The 17,674-nt window shown below is 43.0% G+C and overlaps 1 protein-coding gene across 4 annotated transcripts; it reads left to right on the top strand.

Moving 5' to 3' along the window:
* Positions 1-4,850: 4,850 nt before the first annotated feature.
* Positions 4,851-12,229, top strand: LOC110492271 (coiled-coil domain-containing protein 22). 4 transcript variants are annotated; one of them, XR_005036543.1, is made up of 16 exons: positions 4,859-5,402; positions 5,896-6,073; positions 6,745-6,877; positions 7,081-7,187; positions 7,488-7,572; positions 7,779-7,948; positions 8,075-8,284; positions 8,385-8,570; positions 9,407-9,643; positions 9,730-9,831; positions 9,951-10,058; positions 10,192-10,287; positions 10,517-10,576; positions 10,724-10,798; positions 10,941-11,149; positions 11,190-12,229. XR_005036543.1 is itself a non-coding variant. In XM_021566451.2 (15 exons), the coding sequence occupies exons 1-15, from the start codon at positions 5,353-5,355 to the stop codon at positions 11,052-11,054; spliced, it is 1,911 nt and encodes a 636-aa protein (XP_021422126.2). In that variant the 5' UTR covers positions 4,859-5,352; the 3' UTR covers positions 11,055-12,229. The 4 variants fall into 4 exon arrangements, 2 of the variants coding, with proteins under 2 accessions (XP_021422126.2, XP_021422127.2); XM_021566451.2 differs by having other exon boundaries at positions 10,941-12,229; XR_005036544.1 differs by lacking the exons at positions 10,192-10,287; positions 10,941-11,149; positions 11,190-12,229 and adding an exon at positions 10,339-10,399 and having other exon boundaries at positions 4,851-5,402.
* The last annotated feature ends 5,445 nt before the right edge of the window (positions 12,230-17,674 follow it).

The raw sequence follows: 17,674 nt of genomic DNA, 5'->3' as shown, positions 1-17,674 counted from the left end.
ACCAGTCAGGATGCTCTCAATGGTGCAGCTATAGAACTTTTTGAGGATCTGAGGACCCATGTGTCACACCCTGACCTTGGAGATCCTTTTTATGTCTCTATTTTGGTTTGGTCAGGGCGTGAGTTGGGGTGGACATTTCTATGTGTTGCGTTTCTATGATTTTCTATCTCTATGTTTTGGCCGGGTATGGTTCTCAATCAGGGACAGCTGTCTATCGTTGTCTCTGATTGGGAACCATACTTAGGTGCCTTTTTTCCCACCTGTCTTGGTGGGAAGTTTACTTTCTTTATGGCACTTAGCCTTAAGCTTCACAGTTTTGTTTGTAGTGTGTATTGTTTTGTTCGGCGTCTTTTTCTTAATTAAAGAACATTTTTTATTTATTTATTTATTTAATTCACCTTTATTTAACCAGGTAGGCAAGTTGAGAACAAGTTCTCATTTACAATTGCGACCTGGCCAAGATAAAGCAAAGTAGTTCGACACACACAACGACGCAGAGTTACACAAGAGTAAAACAAACATACAGTCAATAATACAGTATAAACAAGTCTACATACGATGTGAGCAAATGAGGTGAGATAAGGGAGGTAAAGGCAAAAAAAGGCCATGGTGGTAAAGTAAATACAATATAGCAAGTAAAACACTGGAATGGTAGATTTGCAGTGGAAGAATGTGCAAAGTAGAAATAAAAATAATGGGGTACAAAATAAATAAATAAATAAAATAAATACAGTAGGGGGCGAGGTAGTTGTTTGAGCTAAATTATAGATGGGCTATGTACAGGTGCAGTAATCTGTGAGCTGCTCTGACAGTTGGTGCTTAAAGCTAGTGAGGGAGATAAGTGTTTCCAGTTTCAGAGATTTTTGTAGTTCGTTCCAGTCATTGGCAGCAGAGAACTGGAAGGAGAGGCGGCCAAAGAAAGAATTGGTTTTGGGGGTGACCAGAGAGATATACCTGCTGGAGCGCGTGCTACAGGTGGGTGATGCTATGGTGACCAGCGAGCTGAGATAAGGGGGGATTTTACCTAGCAGGGTCTTGTAGATGACATGGAGCCAGTGGGTTTGGCGACGGGTATGAAGCAAGGGCCAGCCAACGAGAGCGTACAGGTCGCAATGGTGGGTAGTATATGGGGCTTTGGTGACAAAACGGATTGCACTGTGATAGACTGCATCCAATTTGTTGAGTAGGGTATTGGAGGCTATTTTGTAAATGACATCGCCGAAGTCGAGGATTGGTAGGATGGTCAGTTTTACAAGGGTATGTTTGGCAGCATGAGTGAAGGATGCTTTGTTGTGAAATAGGAAGCCAATTCTAGATTTAACTTTGGATTGGAGATGTTTGATGTGGGTCTGGAAGGAGAGTTTACAGTCTAACCAGACACCTAGGCATTTGTAGTTGTCCACGTATTCTAAGTCAGAGCCGTCCAGAGTAGTGATGTTGGACAGGCGGGCAGGTGCAGGCAGCGATCGGTTGAAGAGCATGCATTTAGTTTTACTTGTATTTAAGAGCAATTGGAGGCCACGGAAGGAGAGTTGTATGGCATTGAAGCTTGCCTGGAGGGTTGTTAACACAGTGTCCAAAGAAGGGCCAGAAGTATACAGAATGGTGTCGTCTGTGTAGAGGTGGATCAGATACTCACCAGCAGCAAGAGCGACATCATTGATGTATACAGAGAAGAGAGTCGGTCCAAGAATTTAACTCTGTGGCACCCCCATAGAGACTGCCAGAGGTCCGGACAGCAGACCCTCCGATTTGACACACTGAACTCTATCAGATAAGTAGTTGGTGAACCAGGCGAGGCAATCATTTGAGAAACCAAGGCTGTCGAGTCTGCCCGATGAGGGTGTGGTGATTGACAGAGTCGAAAGCAGCTGCTTTCCAATCTTTGGGAATCTCAGACGACACGAAAGAGAGGTTGAACAGGCTAGTTGCAGAGGGAGGTGTTTAGTTGCAGGGTCCTTAGTTTTGTGATGAGCTTTGAGGGCGCTATGGTGTTGAACACTGGGCTGTAGTCAATGAATAGCATAGGTGTTCCTTTTGTCCATGTGGGAAAGGGCAGTCTGGAGTGCAATAGAGATTGCATCATCTGTGGATCTGGTCGGGCGGTATGCAAATTGGAGTGGGTCTAGGGTGTCAGGTAATGTAGAGATGATATGATCCTTAACTAGCCTCTTAAAGCACTTCATGATGACAGAAGTGAGTGTTACGGGGCTATAGTAATTTAGTTCAGTTACCTTTGCTTTCTTGGGTACAGGAACAATGGTGGACATCTTGAAGCAAGTGGAGACAGCAGACTGGGATGAGGAGAGATTGAATGTGTCCGTAAGCACTCCAGCCATCTGGTCTGCGCATGCTCTGAGGACGTGGCTAGGGATGCCGTCTGGGCTGGCAGCCTTGCGAGGGTTAACACGTTTAAATATCTTACTCACGTCGGCCACAGAGCAGTTCTTGGGAGCGGGCCGCTTCGGTGGAACTGTGTTATTCTCAAAGCGTGCGAAGGTGTTTAGCTTGTCTGGGAGCAAGACGTCGGTGTCCGGGCGACGAGGCTGGTTTTCCCTTTGTAATCCGTGATTGTCTGTTGACCCTGCCACATATGTATTGTTTCTGAGCCGTTGAATTGTGACCTTACTTTGTCGCTGTACTGCCGTTTTGCCTGTCTGATTGCCTTATGGAGGGAATAACTAAATCAAATCAAATTGGTCACATACACATGGTTAGCAGATGTTATTGCGAGTGTAGCAAAATGCTTGTGCTTCTAGTTCTGACAGTTCAGCAATATCTAAGAAGTAATTGATGCACCTGTACTGACCTCGCCTTCTGGATGATAGCGGGGTGAACAGGCAGTAGCTCAGGTGGTTGTTGTCCTTTATGATCTTTTTGGCCTTCCTGTGTCATTGTGTGCTGAAGGTGTCCTGGAGGGCAGGTAGTTTGCCCTCGGTGACATGTTGTGCAGACCGCACAACCCTCTGGAGAGCCCTGCGGTTGTGGGAGGTGCAGTTGCCATACCAGGCGGTGATACAGCCCGAAAGGATGCTCTCAATTGTAAGTCTGTAAAGGTTTGTGAGAGTTTTAGTTGACAAGCCAAATTTCTTCAGCCTCCTGAGGTTGAAGAGGCACTGCTGCGTCTTCTTCTCCACACTGTATGTGTGGGTGGACCATTTCAGTTTGTCAGTGGTATGTACGTACATAACTTAAAACTTTCCACCCTCTCCACTGCTGTCCCGTCGATGTGGATAGGGGGGTGCTACCTTTGCTGTTTCACAATCATCTCCTTTGTTTTGTTCATGTTGAGTGAGAGGTTATTTTCCTGACACCACACTCCAAGAGCCCTCACCTCCTCCCTGTAGGCTGTTGTGTTATCTGCAAACTTAATGATTGAGTTGGAGGCGTACATGGCCACTCAGTCATGTGTAAACAGGGAGTACAGGAGGGGGCTGAGCACGCACCTTTGTGGGGCCCCAGTGTTGAGGATCAGCGAAGTGGAGATATTGTTTCCTACCTTCACCACCTGGGGGAGGTCCATCAGGAAGTCCAGGAACCAATTGCACAGAGCGGGGTTGAGACCCAGGGCCTCAAGCTTAATGATGAGCTTTGAGGGTACTATGGTGTTGAATGCTGAGCTGTAGTCAATGAACAGCATTTTCACATCCTCTTGTCCAGATGGAATAGGACAGTGTGCAGTATGATGGAGATGTATGCAGTATGCAAACTGAAGTGGGTCTAGGGTGGCAGGTAAGGTGGAGGTGATATGATCCTTGACTTGTCTCTCAAAGCACTTCATGATGACAGAAGTGAGTGCTACGGGGCGATAGTCATTTAGTTCAGTGACCTTTGCATTCTTGGGTACAGGAACAATAGTGGTCATCTTGAAGCATGTGGGGACAACAGACTGAGCCGTTGAACTGCAACTCCACTTTGTCTCTATACTCACATTTTGCTTGTTTGAATGCCTTGCGGAGGGAATAACTACACTGTTTGTATTTGGCTATATTCCGAGTCTCCTTTACATGGTTAAATGCGGTGGTTCGCACTTTCAATTTTGCGGGAATTCCGCCATCTATCCATGGTTTCTGGTTAGGGTAGGTTTTTCACAATTGGCCCAGGGTTGTCAGAGTTTGGCCGGTGTAGGCCGTCATTGTAAATAAGAATTTGTTATTTAAAAAAGTAACCTTCATTCAACTAACTTACCTAGTTAAATAAAATAAAAAAATAAAGGGGATGAGCAAAATGGAGTCATGATCTGATTTGCCAAAGGGAGGGCCTTGTAGGCATGCCGGGAGTTGGAGTGCAGTGGTCGAGTGTTTTAGCAGTGCGAGTACTACAGCAGTCAATGTGTTGATAGAACTTCGCTAGGGTTTTCCTCAAATTTGCTTTGTTAAAATCCCCAGCTACAATAAATGCGGCCTCGGGATATGTGGTTTCCAGTTTGCACAAAGTCCAGTGTAGATCCTTGAGGGCCGTTGTGGTATGGCTTGAGGGAGAATATACATTCACACTTGTATCGGGCTGCGTCACAGCCTGTTACAGCAAGGCACTGAAGAGGGTGGTACTACCATTGGGTACACACTGCCTATCCCCAACCCCACCCCAATGGACATTAATCATTGTTGACCTCCACACGGAACATGGCCACGTGGTCTGCTTATCTCGCGTGGACAGATTTGGGGTGGAGTAATGTCGCATTCCAATGCTAGACGGAGCTAGGAAACTCGGAAATGTCCGAATTGCTAAATGGTTGTAGTTATACCGTGCCGCGTTTACCAGTTGGTAAGTCAGACATTTCCGAGTTTCCTAGTTCTGACTAGTACATGAACGTGGCACAAATCCTTTCGCTTCGCCTCTTCCTCGACGCAGTACCCAGTCATGCGACTCCAGAAGCGGGGGGATGCTGGGAATCATAGTTTAACTTTCCCAACTCTCCAGTTTTTTTGCAACACTACTGAAGAATGTTGAAACTCAGCATCCCATAGAACACTGCTATCATATCCTCCTCCCACGTGACTTAATGTGTTTATAGATGCAGCAATTTAGCTTTCACTAATTTGTCAGCTAGCTATCTCTCATACGAAAAAAGCTATTTGTAAGACATTTAAGGGAGCACAAAAAAGTGTTAAGTGGAAATGTTGCTGGAATAGTTACTGTCGTGCCTCTAGTTCATCCGTTGAGAAGTGACAACGTAAGCTAGTTCCCCAGCTAAAAACAGGCGAGCTAGCTTGTTGTTTTTGAATGGATCCGCCTGTGAAACCTCTAACGTTATCTAGCTAGCCAAAAGAAGCATATTGAAGCCTAATGATTGGAATTTCGGGGGATTTTTGCTAAAGGAATTGCAAGGCACTTAATCTTCTTACAGTGATGGAGGAAGTTGATAAGATTTTAATTCACTCCCTTAGACAGACCGGCACGTAAGTAGTTAGCCAACATTATTAACATTTTGTTTCTAGTTAGCGAACGTTTGCCATCTGGCTTGCTACTGTTTCTTGTTTGTGTCTATTGAGTTTTGGATAGCTCGCTACCCCTAGATACGTAGCTCTCTTCTTTGATTTAGTGACTGACACCCAGGCCTATCTTCATTCAATTACTCATCAGCCATTATCTCAACTGATGTTTTCCTTGGGAAGTGAAGTGCAGAGAGCTAGCTAAGTTAGCTAAATTACATTAATTCACTCTTGTACGAGTGTGTTCTAACAGCTGGTTCTTTTGATTTGAACTCTGCAAATCTTTGAGCTACTGTAATGACCAGAATTCTTCCATGTCGGTCAAGTTAGCTACGCTAACTGTACACATTTTCAATGTCGTTTAAGAGTAACTTGCTGATTACATGACTAGCGAGGTGTGAGACACACATGAGAAGTTAACCCCGTGCACTTGCATCTCATGCTCTGTGTGTTTGCAAAGGGACGTGGGGGAGGATGTTCAGAGTGTGAAGCGCTTCTCCAGTGAGCTCATAGTGGAGGCGGTAGTGAAATGTCTGCGAGTGATCGACCCGGCCCTGGGGAGCAGCCTGTCCCACTCCTTACCCCCCGGCATGTCTGCCCGCTTTCGAGTGGGCATGAGCCTGGCACAGGCCTGTCAGGTGAGAGGTCAAAAAGAAAAGGGATAGTGCTCCCCCTCCTGTTGCGAAGTGAGGCTCGTGACTCTCTCCCCACAAGACTATGTTGATCAAATGAAGAAGATTAAGATATTGTTGGATCTAAAATAATATCCATGCATGACTTCTTGATGTACAGTAGCCATATGATCTATACCCCCTTTGCATGACACTCAGTCCAGGGTCTTTTTATACTCTAAAATCAATTGAATTTCATTACGTCAAGCTCAGTTATTAATTGTCCCAAATGTCTGAATAGATGTAATTCAGCAACCAATTTGACCTCCTGCGACAATTTGAAGTCATGTCATATCCTAATGCCATTCCATCTCGTTGAGCACTGCTTTGAATTATTTTTATTTCCTCACTCGATTGGCTTTATTGAATAGTCCATTTGCTTGCATAACTTCATTGAAGTGATCTTCTGAAATGTAGTTTTATTACAAGATTTAGAATCTCCCAAGTGTGAATACATTTGGTTTGCTCATTTTGTGAAGAAGGCTCCATCATTCCACATGTTCGTAATGGTCTTCATACACAATGTCGTGGACTGATTCCATTTTCATGCTCTAGACTGGGTGAGGTATGTGACACAAAGGTTAATGTCATGTGTATGAGCAGACTCCATAACCAGGTTGACATGTGTTTCTATGCAGGACCTTGGCTACAAGGGAGAGATTGGCTACCAGACTTTTCTTTACAGCAATGAGCCAGAGATCCGCTCCCTGCTCATGTTCCTGGTGGAGAAGCTGCCCAGAGAAAGTGCTGAGGCCTTGGACCAACCAGCAGGTACAGACACATTGTCCCACCATTGTACTTCTTGTCATTTATTGAATACCATTAACTTTAGCAATCCCGTTATACATTGGTCATTTGTTTTGCTTTATAATCTGATCAATAAAAATACATTGAATGTTTGTGAATCTCTCAAAATGACAATTACTTAATCTATAAGTATTTATTTGTCTCGCATTCATTGTACCCCATAACAGGTAAATCGGTCCTCCTCCAGAAATTGATAGCTGCCCAGATCAAAGCTCAGCTGGCCTTGCCTTGGCTCCCTCCATCTTGCAGACTACCCCTCCTATGTAAAACACAGGTAGCTATGTCCTGCTGGCAATATCACAAAGCATTAATGACATGGCAGCTAAAGTTAAGAAACACTGACAAATAACTGTTGGTTTCCTAGATCATAAAGGAAGTTAGATTTCAGGGCTGGTCAGTGAAAGTAGTGAGGCAATAATGCAATGTCTCAAGTTTATCCTGTTTTTTATGACCTGGATATTTATTGAAGTCAATAAACCAAAATGATGCACTATACAAACTTCCTATTTTAATGTCTTTGTCAAGTATTCCCACTTAATGTATGTGTTCTCGCTTAACATTTCATTATTTTTAGAACCCAGGACCTTCCCACAGTTTCCACTCTCAGCCCCTTAGTTTACTGCACTGCCTCAAAGTGCCTGGGAAAAAGCAATTGAAAGGTAAACCCCAGAATACACAGGGCCCTCTGTACTTACTCTCATTGCATATCATTCTGTAATCCAATTCTTCCAATTGTGTAGGGTTCTGAATTAGTAGCCTATATATATTAGCATGTGGTACAATATATTTTTTGCCAATGAAATAAGAACCTGTGGTGAAAGTTAAATCCCAGTGTACCACGTCATTCTTTTCACCCCGTCTCCAGAGGAAAAGGACTACCACAGGGAATTTCTTCCACCTGTGACTGCACAGCCGTCGCAGCATGCCTCAGTGCCGGCCTCCCTGCTGGAGCTGCATGCAGGGGAGCTTAGTGCCGCCCAGGAGTGGGACAATGAGTGGAACAGCCAAGGCCTCCTTTCCCGCCTCACCCCTGAGGTACACTCTTAAAGGGATAGTTTTTCAAGATTCTGGACAATTTCAATTTGAGCACAGAAGAATAATTTTGTGTTTATTGCATGGTTTTAATCTCTGATCTCCACTTTTCCTCTCGTGGCCACCCAGGAATATCGCTCCAGGAAGCGTGCCCGTCTGCAGAAGCGGATCGAAGAGCAGCTGCGCACTGCGGCCCAGTCTCACTCGGATACCCTCGGTGCCCACACGGCGTCTGCTCTCACAGAGCTACTTCAGTCCTTCGGGGGCTCCTCCCTTGGTGGTGACATCCTCGCCAAGGGCACCCGCTTCACTCACACCGAGAAATTCACTTTCACACAGGTGATTGAAGAGTTAACAAAGCCTGCCCCGAAGACATTGAGCAACATCTACAAATGTTCCCCCTTTCATTGCCAATCTGAATCTAGTGTGTGTGTGCCAGGAGCCTGCGAAAGCCTCCCAGCAGATGGCGGCCAGCTCCCTTCCCAGCTCGCATCAGTCGGAGGAGGAACTGCAGGCCCGACAGCAGGAGGAGCTGGCCTCCCTGCAGCGGCAGCTACAGCAGCTCTCCCTCAGCCTAGAGGAGGTGGGCGGAGACATGAGGCAGCTCACCGTATCCATACTTCAGGTAACTGGAACCTCTGATTTAAAACAGATAAACTCTGTATTTGTGTAGACCTCAGACTAGGGATGTGCGTGGTTATTCGAATATCCAATCTGATATTTGTATTTTGCAGGGGGGGGAATTATAGCCCTATTTTAAGTATTTTTCAAAGTTTCATTAAAATATCCATATGGGATTGTTAGATGAAAGGATATACCATGACATTTAAACATGAAAAGTGTTTGTATTTTTTTATGTATTTTTTAGGTTCTGCACCCCATAAAAAGACGGGTAGTTGACCGGTAGCCTTCACATGTGTAGCTTGTTGTTTATGTTGGCCAATCAAAGCGACAATGTGGAGAAAGAGAGTGAGTTCACTAATGCAATGCAAGATCGAATAAAATGAAGTAATGTATAGTTAGCAAAATGAGATCTAGGCAACAATGAGCAACCAACATGTAGGCAGTTGTTTTCTCTAGCTAACTTGCTTCTCTAGGCTTTTACAGTGAAGACGGGCACTGTTATATGCGACGATAAATAACATTGTGGCTGCAACAAGTTAGCTAGTCTTGGCTGTAGCTGAGTTGCCTCTCTCTCCGTCTGTTCCTTCACATACTCAGCTGCAGCAATGGAGGGCCAGCTTCTCTCCATCGCGCAACAGTGCTCAGGTTAACTTAAGTAAAAAAAAGATGTGCATTTCCTATATCCGGATATCCGACAAATTCATGATGCTATTCGAATAGTGAAATGATTACATACCCCCATCCCTACCTCCAACCAGAGTTACCACAGTCAAATGAACTGTGACATGTAAGATGTAGTCACCCTGCGAGACTAACTTGTCTCCTGTCTGTGTGCAGGTGTCAGATGAGCTGAAGCAGAAAGAGCTGAGCAAGGCAGAGAAGGAGGACTCTGTGTGGGTGAAGAAGCAGACCATTGACCTGATGCCGGACGCAGAGAACAACCTGGCCAAGCTGCAGGCCCTGGTGGAGGGAAGTGCCAAGCGAGTGGTCAACCTTGCTGCGCAGTGGGAGAAACGCAGAGCTCCGCTCATCGATGAGCACCGCAGGCTCAAGGAGCTCTGCAGCAACCAAGAGGTAGCGTTCATCTCCTTAGATATCACCACATGTGTGTTTGACTGTGTGAGAGAAATTCTTATTTCAACTTCCATTCTTTTTTGTAGATGGAGTCCTCCAGAAAGCTATCTGAAATCAAAGAGCTTCACAACAAAATCCATCAGTCTGCGGAGGAGTCCAAGAAGAAGGAGGCACTGTATAAACAACTGGTATTAGAACACATTTTAAATGTATTTGGGATGAGTTACTTCTACACTGTGTTTATTTGGGTTCCAGTCCATGCATTGTATGTCAGACACAATTTTGGGGAATCTGACATCTCTTTCAGATAACAGAGTTTGAGAATCTCCCCAAAGATGTCTCTCGCTCAGCATACACTGCGAGGATCCTGGAGATCGTTGGCAACATCAGGAAACAGAAGGAAGAAATTACAAAGGTACACTGTTTGAGACACCTCAACAATGCAGTCCTGAGTATATCCTCAAAAACAAAGGAATTAAAAACTCAATTTGAAACTGAGTAGTGTGATTTCAAGTATGGTATTTGTGTGTCCGCCTCTCGGTCTGTAGATTCTGTCTGACACTAAGGAGCTGCAGAAAGAGATTAACAATCTGACTGGAAAACTGGACCGAACGTTCGCTGTGACTGATGAGCTGGTCTTCAAGGTAGAGCACCTAGCAAGATAACTCATGCATCTACTTTTTTTGCAATTATAGGTCAAAGAAATCCCTTCTAGATCACCTGATAATGCTCAACTTGCTACCAAGGAACCATGCTGTCAGTTTGCTCATGCCTTTCATTTCAATTGTTCTATAACACAGTTTGACAATTTCAGGAAAGCACACCAATGATGTTCCTTCTTGCCTAATCAATACTTTTCCTAATACTGTGTAGGATGCGAAGAAAGATGAATCTGTCCGCAAATCCTACAAGTACCTGGCAGCCTTGCATGAGGTAAGAGCTTGTTTGCAGAATATAACATTTTCTTAGAAATTGAAGAGCAAGACATACTGCATATCCTTTGGTCTGGTGCTCTGTGGTAATTTTAGGTGCCTATAGCTACATTGCTTAGTTGTGACTTCATTATCTTCCTTGGTATAGAACTGCACTCAGTTGATCCAAACTATTGAGGACACAGGCACAATCATGAGAGAGATCAGAGACCTGGAGGAGCAGGTATATATGGCCCTCTTTCTTTTATTCCAAACCACTAACTTGTACTGCTACTGTACCACATGAGTCAGTTTGTCATTTTATTGACATAGTGATATAGGGCTGACTTGGTAGAGCAAACTTTTAAGTTTCCTTCTCTCCATAGATTGAAACTGAAAATGGTAAGAAGACTGTAAGCAACCTGGAGAAGATCCTCGAGGACTACAAAGCCATTCGCCAGGAGAACTCTGCTCTGGCTGCCAAGATCAGAGAGGCCTGACGTGACCCTCCCCATGCTGCACCGTAGTGGCCACCTGATGTGTCTGCTGGTCAAACTGACTGGTAGCATGCCCTTGAGACTGACTGCCTGTCCTCTGTCTGTGTGTGTGTGTGTGTGTGTGTGTGTGTGTGTGTGTGTGTGTGTGTGTGTGTGTGTGGAACCAAGAAAGTACACTCCATCTGGTCTCAAGACTTTCAACGCTGTCCTTTGTCCACTGTCTTGTTGCATTGCCTTCTGGGAGCACTGACGGCATATGGGGAAGGGGAGATAGATTTTTGTACCATTTTTAATGCACAAACTTTGGCTTACCCAAAAACCATGCTGGATAAAGAAGTGTGATGTGTAACAACACAGTGCTGAATTATACTGGCCTTGCCTCCCTGGTATCCATACACTGGTTCCATATTGATTCCACCCAATCAAAAAATAAGTTAGGAAAATTATGCTGACCTTTTCTATTATACATTTGTAGTAGTTCTTCAAAATTGCAGTAGTTCTGATAAATCAATCAAGTGAATGTCTTAATGATCTACTTTGAAATTCACTGCAATTCAGGTGAATTTCTTAATGTTGGCTCTCAATTCCCCAGAACAATGCAGTGGTTAGGTACGGCCTAAGACCCCATTCATGCCATATTTTGTCTTAACTGGGGTCGATTTGGAGATTACTAGGTTTGTCCATTCTAGTTCATTCTCATGCCTTGAAATCAAATGCTGCTTTTGTCTGTCTCATTGGCTCAGTGTTATTTGGATTAGGGAGCCTTGGTGCAAAGTAAATGGCCTCACCTTTTGAGCACTGATCTCCTGAAATGGTCTAGACTAGGTAACAAACCACATTGATTGATGTAATGAATCATGTGAAACTTGTATAAAAACAATACAAAATGTTTGTCATAGCAGAAAATGAACATGTTAATGAAGGGCTGTTGCTTTCTTTCATGTTTATTTTATTTGAAATGCTGAAAGGTCCTTAGTGTCATTCGTATGCTGTCCTTTTTTTTTGTTTTGCTTGATCCTGGAGGGGATGCCTGTTGAACTGGCTCTCGAGCCCTGTTTATACCTGGTGCCAACATGCCCCCTTTGTCCTAATCTTGTCAACATTCTTGACTGCCCACATTTTTAGACTGGTATAGACTATTAAAGACACATGATCTCATTGTTATCAGATCTTCCTGACCAACTCCGGAGGTAGTCAGGAATGTGTGGTGTCTGGATATTAATCAAGTGTAAACAGATCTGGATGGTCAAACTATTTGAATTATCATTATACGGGCCTCTAAAGTCACTGGCCTTGTTCTTGTGCAACAAAACCGTTATGTCATGGGTAAATTGTGACGGTCTGATCTACAAATAATGAGTTATTTGTGACGTAAGGTGATTAGTACACAATTAACATTTTAATGCAATATGCAACAATTTCAAAACGTAAAATATAAGAATCAGTCAATTACAATGTAGTAATTAGGCCCTGATCTATGAATTTCACATGACTGGGAATACAAGTATGCCTCTGTTGATCACAGATACCTCTTGAAAAAGGTAGGGGCATGGATCAGAAAACTAGTCCGTATCTGGTGTGACCACCATTTGCCTCATGCAGTGTGACACATCTCCTTCGCATGGAGTTGATCAGGCTGTTGATTGTGGCCTGTGGAATGTTGTCCAACTCTTCAATGGCTGTGTGAAGTTGCTGAATATTGGCGGGAACTGGAACATGCTATTGTACGTGTCAAGCCAGAACATCCCAAACATGCTCTATGTGTGACATGTCTGTTGAGTATGTAGGCCATGGAATAACTGGGACATTTACAGCTTCCAGGAATTGTGTACAGGTCCTTGTGACATGGGGCTCTGAATTATGCTGAAACATGAGGTGATGGCGGCAGATAAATGGCACAACGGGCCTCAGGATCTCATCACAGTATCTCTGCATTCAAATTGCCATCGATAAGATGTGATTGTGTTCATTGTCCGTAGCTTATGCCTGCCCATACCATAACCCCACCACCACCATGGGGCACCATTTACTTATGACCTCAGCAATTGTCTTTAAAAAATGCATTCAAATTATTTTGAATGAATGGGTGTGTTTGAGTGGATAAATGTGATACATTTTACCATTTCACTTTCAAAGTGTGTTGCATTATGGGGATAAAAATGGTCCGACATGTCAACTGCATGAACTTTACAAAAACTATGAAATCGCCTTCAAGTACCTGCTGCTGCTTCTGACCCAAGCGAACGGGACAAAAGACATGCGTGAAACTTTGCTGCGATTCATGTCTACAGTGGCTCTGTACAAATGAATGTGATATTTCGAGGCTCTCTCTCACCAATTGATAGTACAATGTACACATATTTACATGTTTATTTTGACATTCCATAGAAAAAGTTTTTATAAACAATGGCAACACTGCCATGTTGGACAGAGCCTTGCTGTAGGTAAACCATAACATTGTCTGACTTTCGGCTGTTGCAGATCCCCCGACTTCACTCATCAATGTTCAGCCATAGCGGGGTGCGTTCGAGTGGGTCTCTTTTTTTCAACGCCTTCAAAGTGTTTCGCATTCTGGGGATCAAAGTTGTCCGACTTTTGCGCCTGCATGTCAACTGCATGAACTTTACAAAAATCATGTGATCAAAGGTCATTCAGTTTTGACTGCAGGTTTCTGCAGTTGCTCTTCAACAACTTCATCCTGCGGCCATCGCTTGCCCTGTGGGAGACTATTGTCAACCAATCATTAAGGTGTTTTTGTTTGAACCACACGAACGTGACCAAAGACATGACTGGAAAAGGAAACAATTTGTCCTGACTTATTTGTACAGTGGAAATATACATAGAAATGTGATATTTGAGGCTCTCGCTAATTGATTGTACGATGTGTACACACATATGATTTCAGTTTGTTTCGACATAAAGGTTTATTTCGACATAAAGAAACTCCTTTACAAACAATTGGCTTGCCTCCATCTTGGAACTTATAAAAATGCATATATTAATGTCTACATTTCCCACACTTATTCTATTACAGACACCTTAATGCACACTTTTAAAATATTATTATGTGAGCTAAAGATAAAACAAATAATATATATATATATAAAAACATTTTCCTTAAAGTGTGCTTTTTAGAGATTGCTAATGTTACTGTCCTTAATAAAACAACAAAAATACCTAAATACATGTAATTATGTCCTTGGAACAACTCATTGAAATACTGTAGAATTCCATTTATTCCTATGGAGGCCTGCTTCTGCTGGGGAGTGCCAATATGGCCGACCAGTGGCCTCAAAGCCTCTCAATGGCCAATACATAGCATTAGCAATCCATGGTTTATATACATCATTGGTTGCAGATGCACCTACCCCGACTTCACTCCTTGACTTTCGTCTATAGTTGGTTGCTTTAGCCTTATCACTCAAACACACCCGATATCTGTCAAAACAATTTGCACACAGGGAGGCACCAGTTAATCTGGTCACAATGCAGACACAAGTAGGCTGTTTACACAGGCAGCCTAACTCTTTCTTCACCAATAATTGTGCAAAGGATCAGAATTAGGCTTCCTGTGTAAACACAGACACATTTTAATACCATGTGTGGACGTGACAGACAAATACTGATTGGGTCATATTGATCAGATCACAAAACTTGCATGTTACCGCAAAGTGTAAACAAGGCTTCTAAAACAGTTATTATTTTTGAGACATTTGCATCAGGTACAAATATCCATTAGCAACCAGTTATCAATCAGTAAATCCACACATGGCCAGTGAAAATAACTGTGATCATGTACGTCTCTTGGACCCATCGTGCTATGATATTTTCAATAATATACTGTATCTTCTATATTGAATTGCATCTATGAATATATTTTCAATATTTGTATATAAATTGATAATGCGTTACAAACTGTAGTTTAAAAAATATATATATATATATTTCACCTTTATTTAACCAGGTAGGCTAGTTGAGAACAAGTTCTCATTTACAACTCCGACCTGGCCAAGATAAAGCCTAGCAGTGTGAACAGACAACAACACAGAGTTACACATAGTCATGCAGTTACAATATTACACATGGCATTGCTGGACATGACTGATCTCTGGCTGTAATTTTCACCAGTCAGTAAATTCAACTGCAGTACAAAGGGGACTTTAGCTAGCTAAACTCATGCGCAGAAACACATCATCGGGTCCAATGGTCATGTCACGCCGAACTGTGCATGGGCTCTCAAATCAAAGGCATTTCTTCAAGTTGTTTTTGATGAAAATGAAAACACTTCAGGTTTGTCACTTTCACAAGGTTGTAGTAGGCATATTACAGTTTCAGCTGCTTAAGACATTGGCTCAAATGTAGGTTTTGCCTTTAGATTTTGAAAAATGTAACAACTTGATGGCACATTTTTCACTTCTCCCATTGACTTGTGAAACCCCAAACCTCGGTCTTGTGGATTCTGCTTCATGAAGCGTTCCAGGAAGTATCTGGACATTAGGCCCCTGGGTTTAGAAACGATGTGTTTGCAGCCATGTTTCAATATGCAGTTTAACTTGGAGGAATCCACTCAATGCGCACTGGACAAACCGCATTGTCCTGGAACCAATGCGCTTCCCCTCAAAAGTGAGCCCTGGTTTGCACACCTTTTAAGTTCAGATGGGAACAGTAATAGTTGGACTAATAACTGAAGTCTGAACACTGACTGTTGGCCTCACATGTTTGCCAATTTTTTACATTAATTCCTGCAGAATTAAGTGTTTCTTGCAGTGTCCACCCCTTACATACTCCAATTCGCATACCACCCCAACAGATCGACAGATCGAACTCAATTGCATCTCACGCTGCTCTCTCCCACCTAGACAAGAGGAATACCTATGTGAAAATGCTGTTCATTGACTACAGCTCAGCTCAACACTATAGTCCCCTCCAAGCTCGTCACCAAGTTCTGGACCCTGGGACTGAACATCTCCCTCTGCAACTGGATCCTGGACTTCCCGACGGGCACCCCCAGGTGGTGAGGGTAGGCAACAACACATCCGCCACGCTTATTCTCAACATGGGGGCCCCCCAGGGGTGTGTGCTTAGTCCCCTCTTTTACTCCCTGTTCACCCACGACTGTGTGGCCATGCACGACTCTGTAGGGTCCTCCCCCCGCCATCCTCAACTCTGAGTAGTAGAGGTTCAGTTGCCTTTAAATCCTGTTTTTCTGATATCTGTTTGAGAGTTAACTCAACAGTAACGCTATACAACTCAGATTTTATAAAAGGGATTCATTGCTCTCTCTCTCTTTGTTCCTGATCTGTGCTAGTAAGATACACTCTCTCTCTTTCTCTCTCCACCCCATGGACTCTTGTGGCATGGCCTTTCAGGCTTCTCTCTCTCTTTCTCTGATCATGCCTAGAACAATGCTTGTAATACTTGTTAATGCTTTGTAACTTAAGCTTTATGTATTGTATGTGAATTCATTCATTTTACAAAGTTATTAAATAATACACTTGATTAAGAATTCCATTCTCAGACCTATCTTGATTGCTATTACTGTAACTCAGCTACAGTCTATTATAGCATATTGCTATATCATCTTTATGTAGTCAGATTAAGATTTGAATAGGCTAATTGCATAGTCTTATCATGGATCACATGTGTGGTATACACTGAGCATACAAAACATTAAGAACACCTGCTCTTTCCATGCATAGACTGACCAGGTGAAAGCTATGATCCCTTATTGATGTTACTTGTTAAATCCACTTCAATCAGCGTAAATGAAGGGCATTTTTTATCCTTGAGACAATTGAGACGGATTGTGTATGTGTGCCATTCAGAGGGTGAATGGGCAAGACAATGTTTTTTTACTGTAAGTGCCATTGAACAGGGTACCAGACGCACTGGTTTGTGTCAAGGACTGCAACGAAGCTGGGTTTGTCACGCTCAGCAGTTTCCCGGGTGTGTCAAGAATGGTCCACCACACAAAGGACATCCAGCCAACTTGACAAAACTGTGGGAAGCATTGGAGTCAACATGGGCCAGCATCCCTGTGGAACGCTTTCGACACCTTGGAGAGTCCATGCAGTACAACTACAGTATGCTGCAAGTACTGCCTCCAAAACAACACTTTGTCGACAAATTGAGGCTGTTCTGAGGGCAAAAGGCAACTCAATATTAGAAAGGAAGGTTTCCCTAATGTTTGGTATACTCAGTGTACATGTTACACACCTGGGACTGAGTCGTGGTCAGCAGTTAATTAATACACCTGAATTAACAGGGTGGAATGAGGAGACAGAGAAAAGTTAGTCGTGTTCAGTATTAGGCATTCTCCAAAATGTAGGAAAATGTTTTATTATTTATCTTTTCTTTCTGTTGTCAAAATCAATGATACATTACAACTGCATTGTAGTACTAAGTCTTTCACATTCCATGTTGAGTATCAAAAATTAAGGTCTCAAGTTTAAAAAGCTATCTCCATACATCTACACATTCAACACATTCCCCTTTCACTAATAATCAAATTAATAGTGCATATAACTATTTTATCATTAGTATTTAGGCTATTTTATCAGTAGTATTTAGCATCTAACAGCAAAAGCTATTTAGCATGTAAAACCATCAAATTGTATCAAAAG

The sequence above is a fragment of the Oncorhynchus mykiss genome, chromosome 16, assembly GCF_013265735.2.
Source record: "Oncorhynchus mykiss isolate Arlee chromosome 16, USDA_OmykA_1.1, whole genome shotgun sequence".
In the NCBI taxonomy this organism is placed as follows: Eukaryota; Metazoa; Chordata; class Actinopteri; order Salmoniformes; family Salmonidae; genus Oncorhynchus; species Oncorhynchus mykiss.
The sequence above is the reverse complement of the archived record's forward strand: the minus strand, read 5'-3'. Positions and strand labels throughout refer to the sequence as shown.

Excerpts from the sequence above, each read along its gene's own strand:
- LOC110492271 (XM_021566451.2), top strand. The coding sequence starts at position 5,353 with ATGGAGGAAGTTGATAAGATTTTAATTCACTCCCTTAGACAGACCGGC. Across the intron at positions 7,188-7,487 it reads CCCTCCTATGTAAAACACAG|AACCCAGGACCTTCCCACAG; the intron begins GTAGCTATGTCC and ends CATTATTTTTAG. Across the intron at positions 10,059-10,191 it reads AGAAGGAAGAAATTACAAAG|ATTCTGTCTGACACTAAGGA; the intron begins GTACACTGTTTG and ends CTCGGTCTGTAG.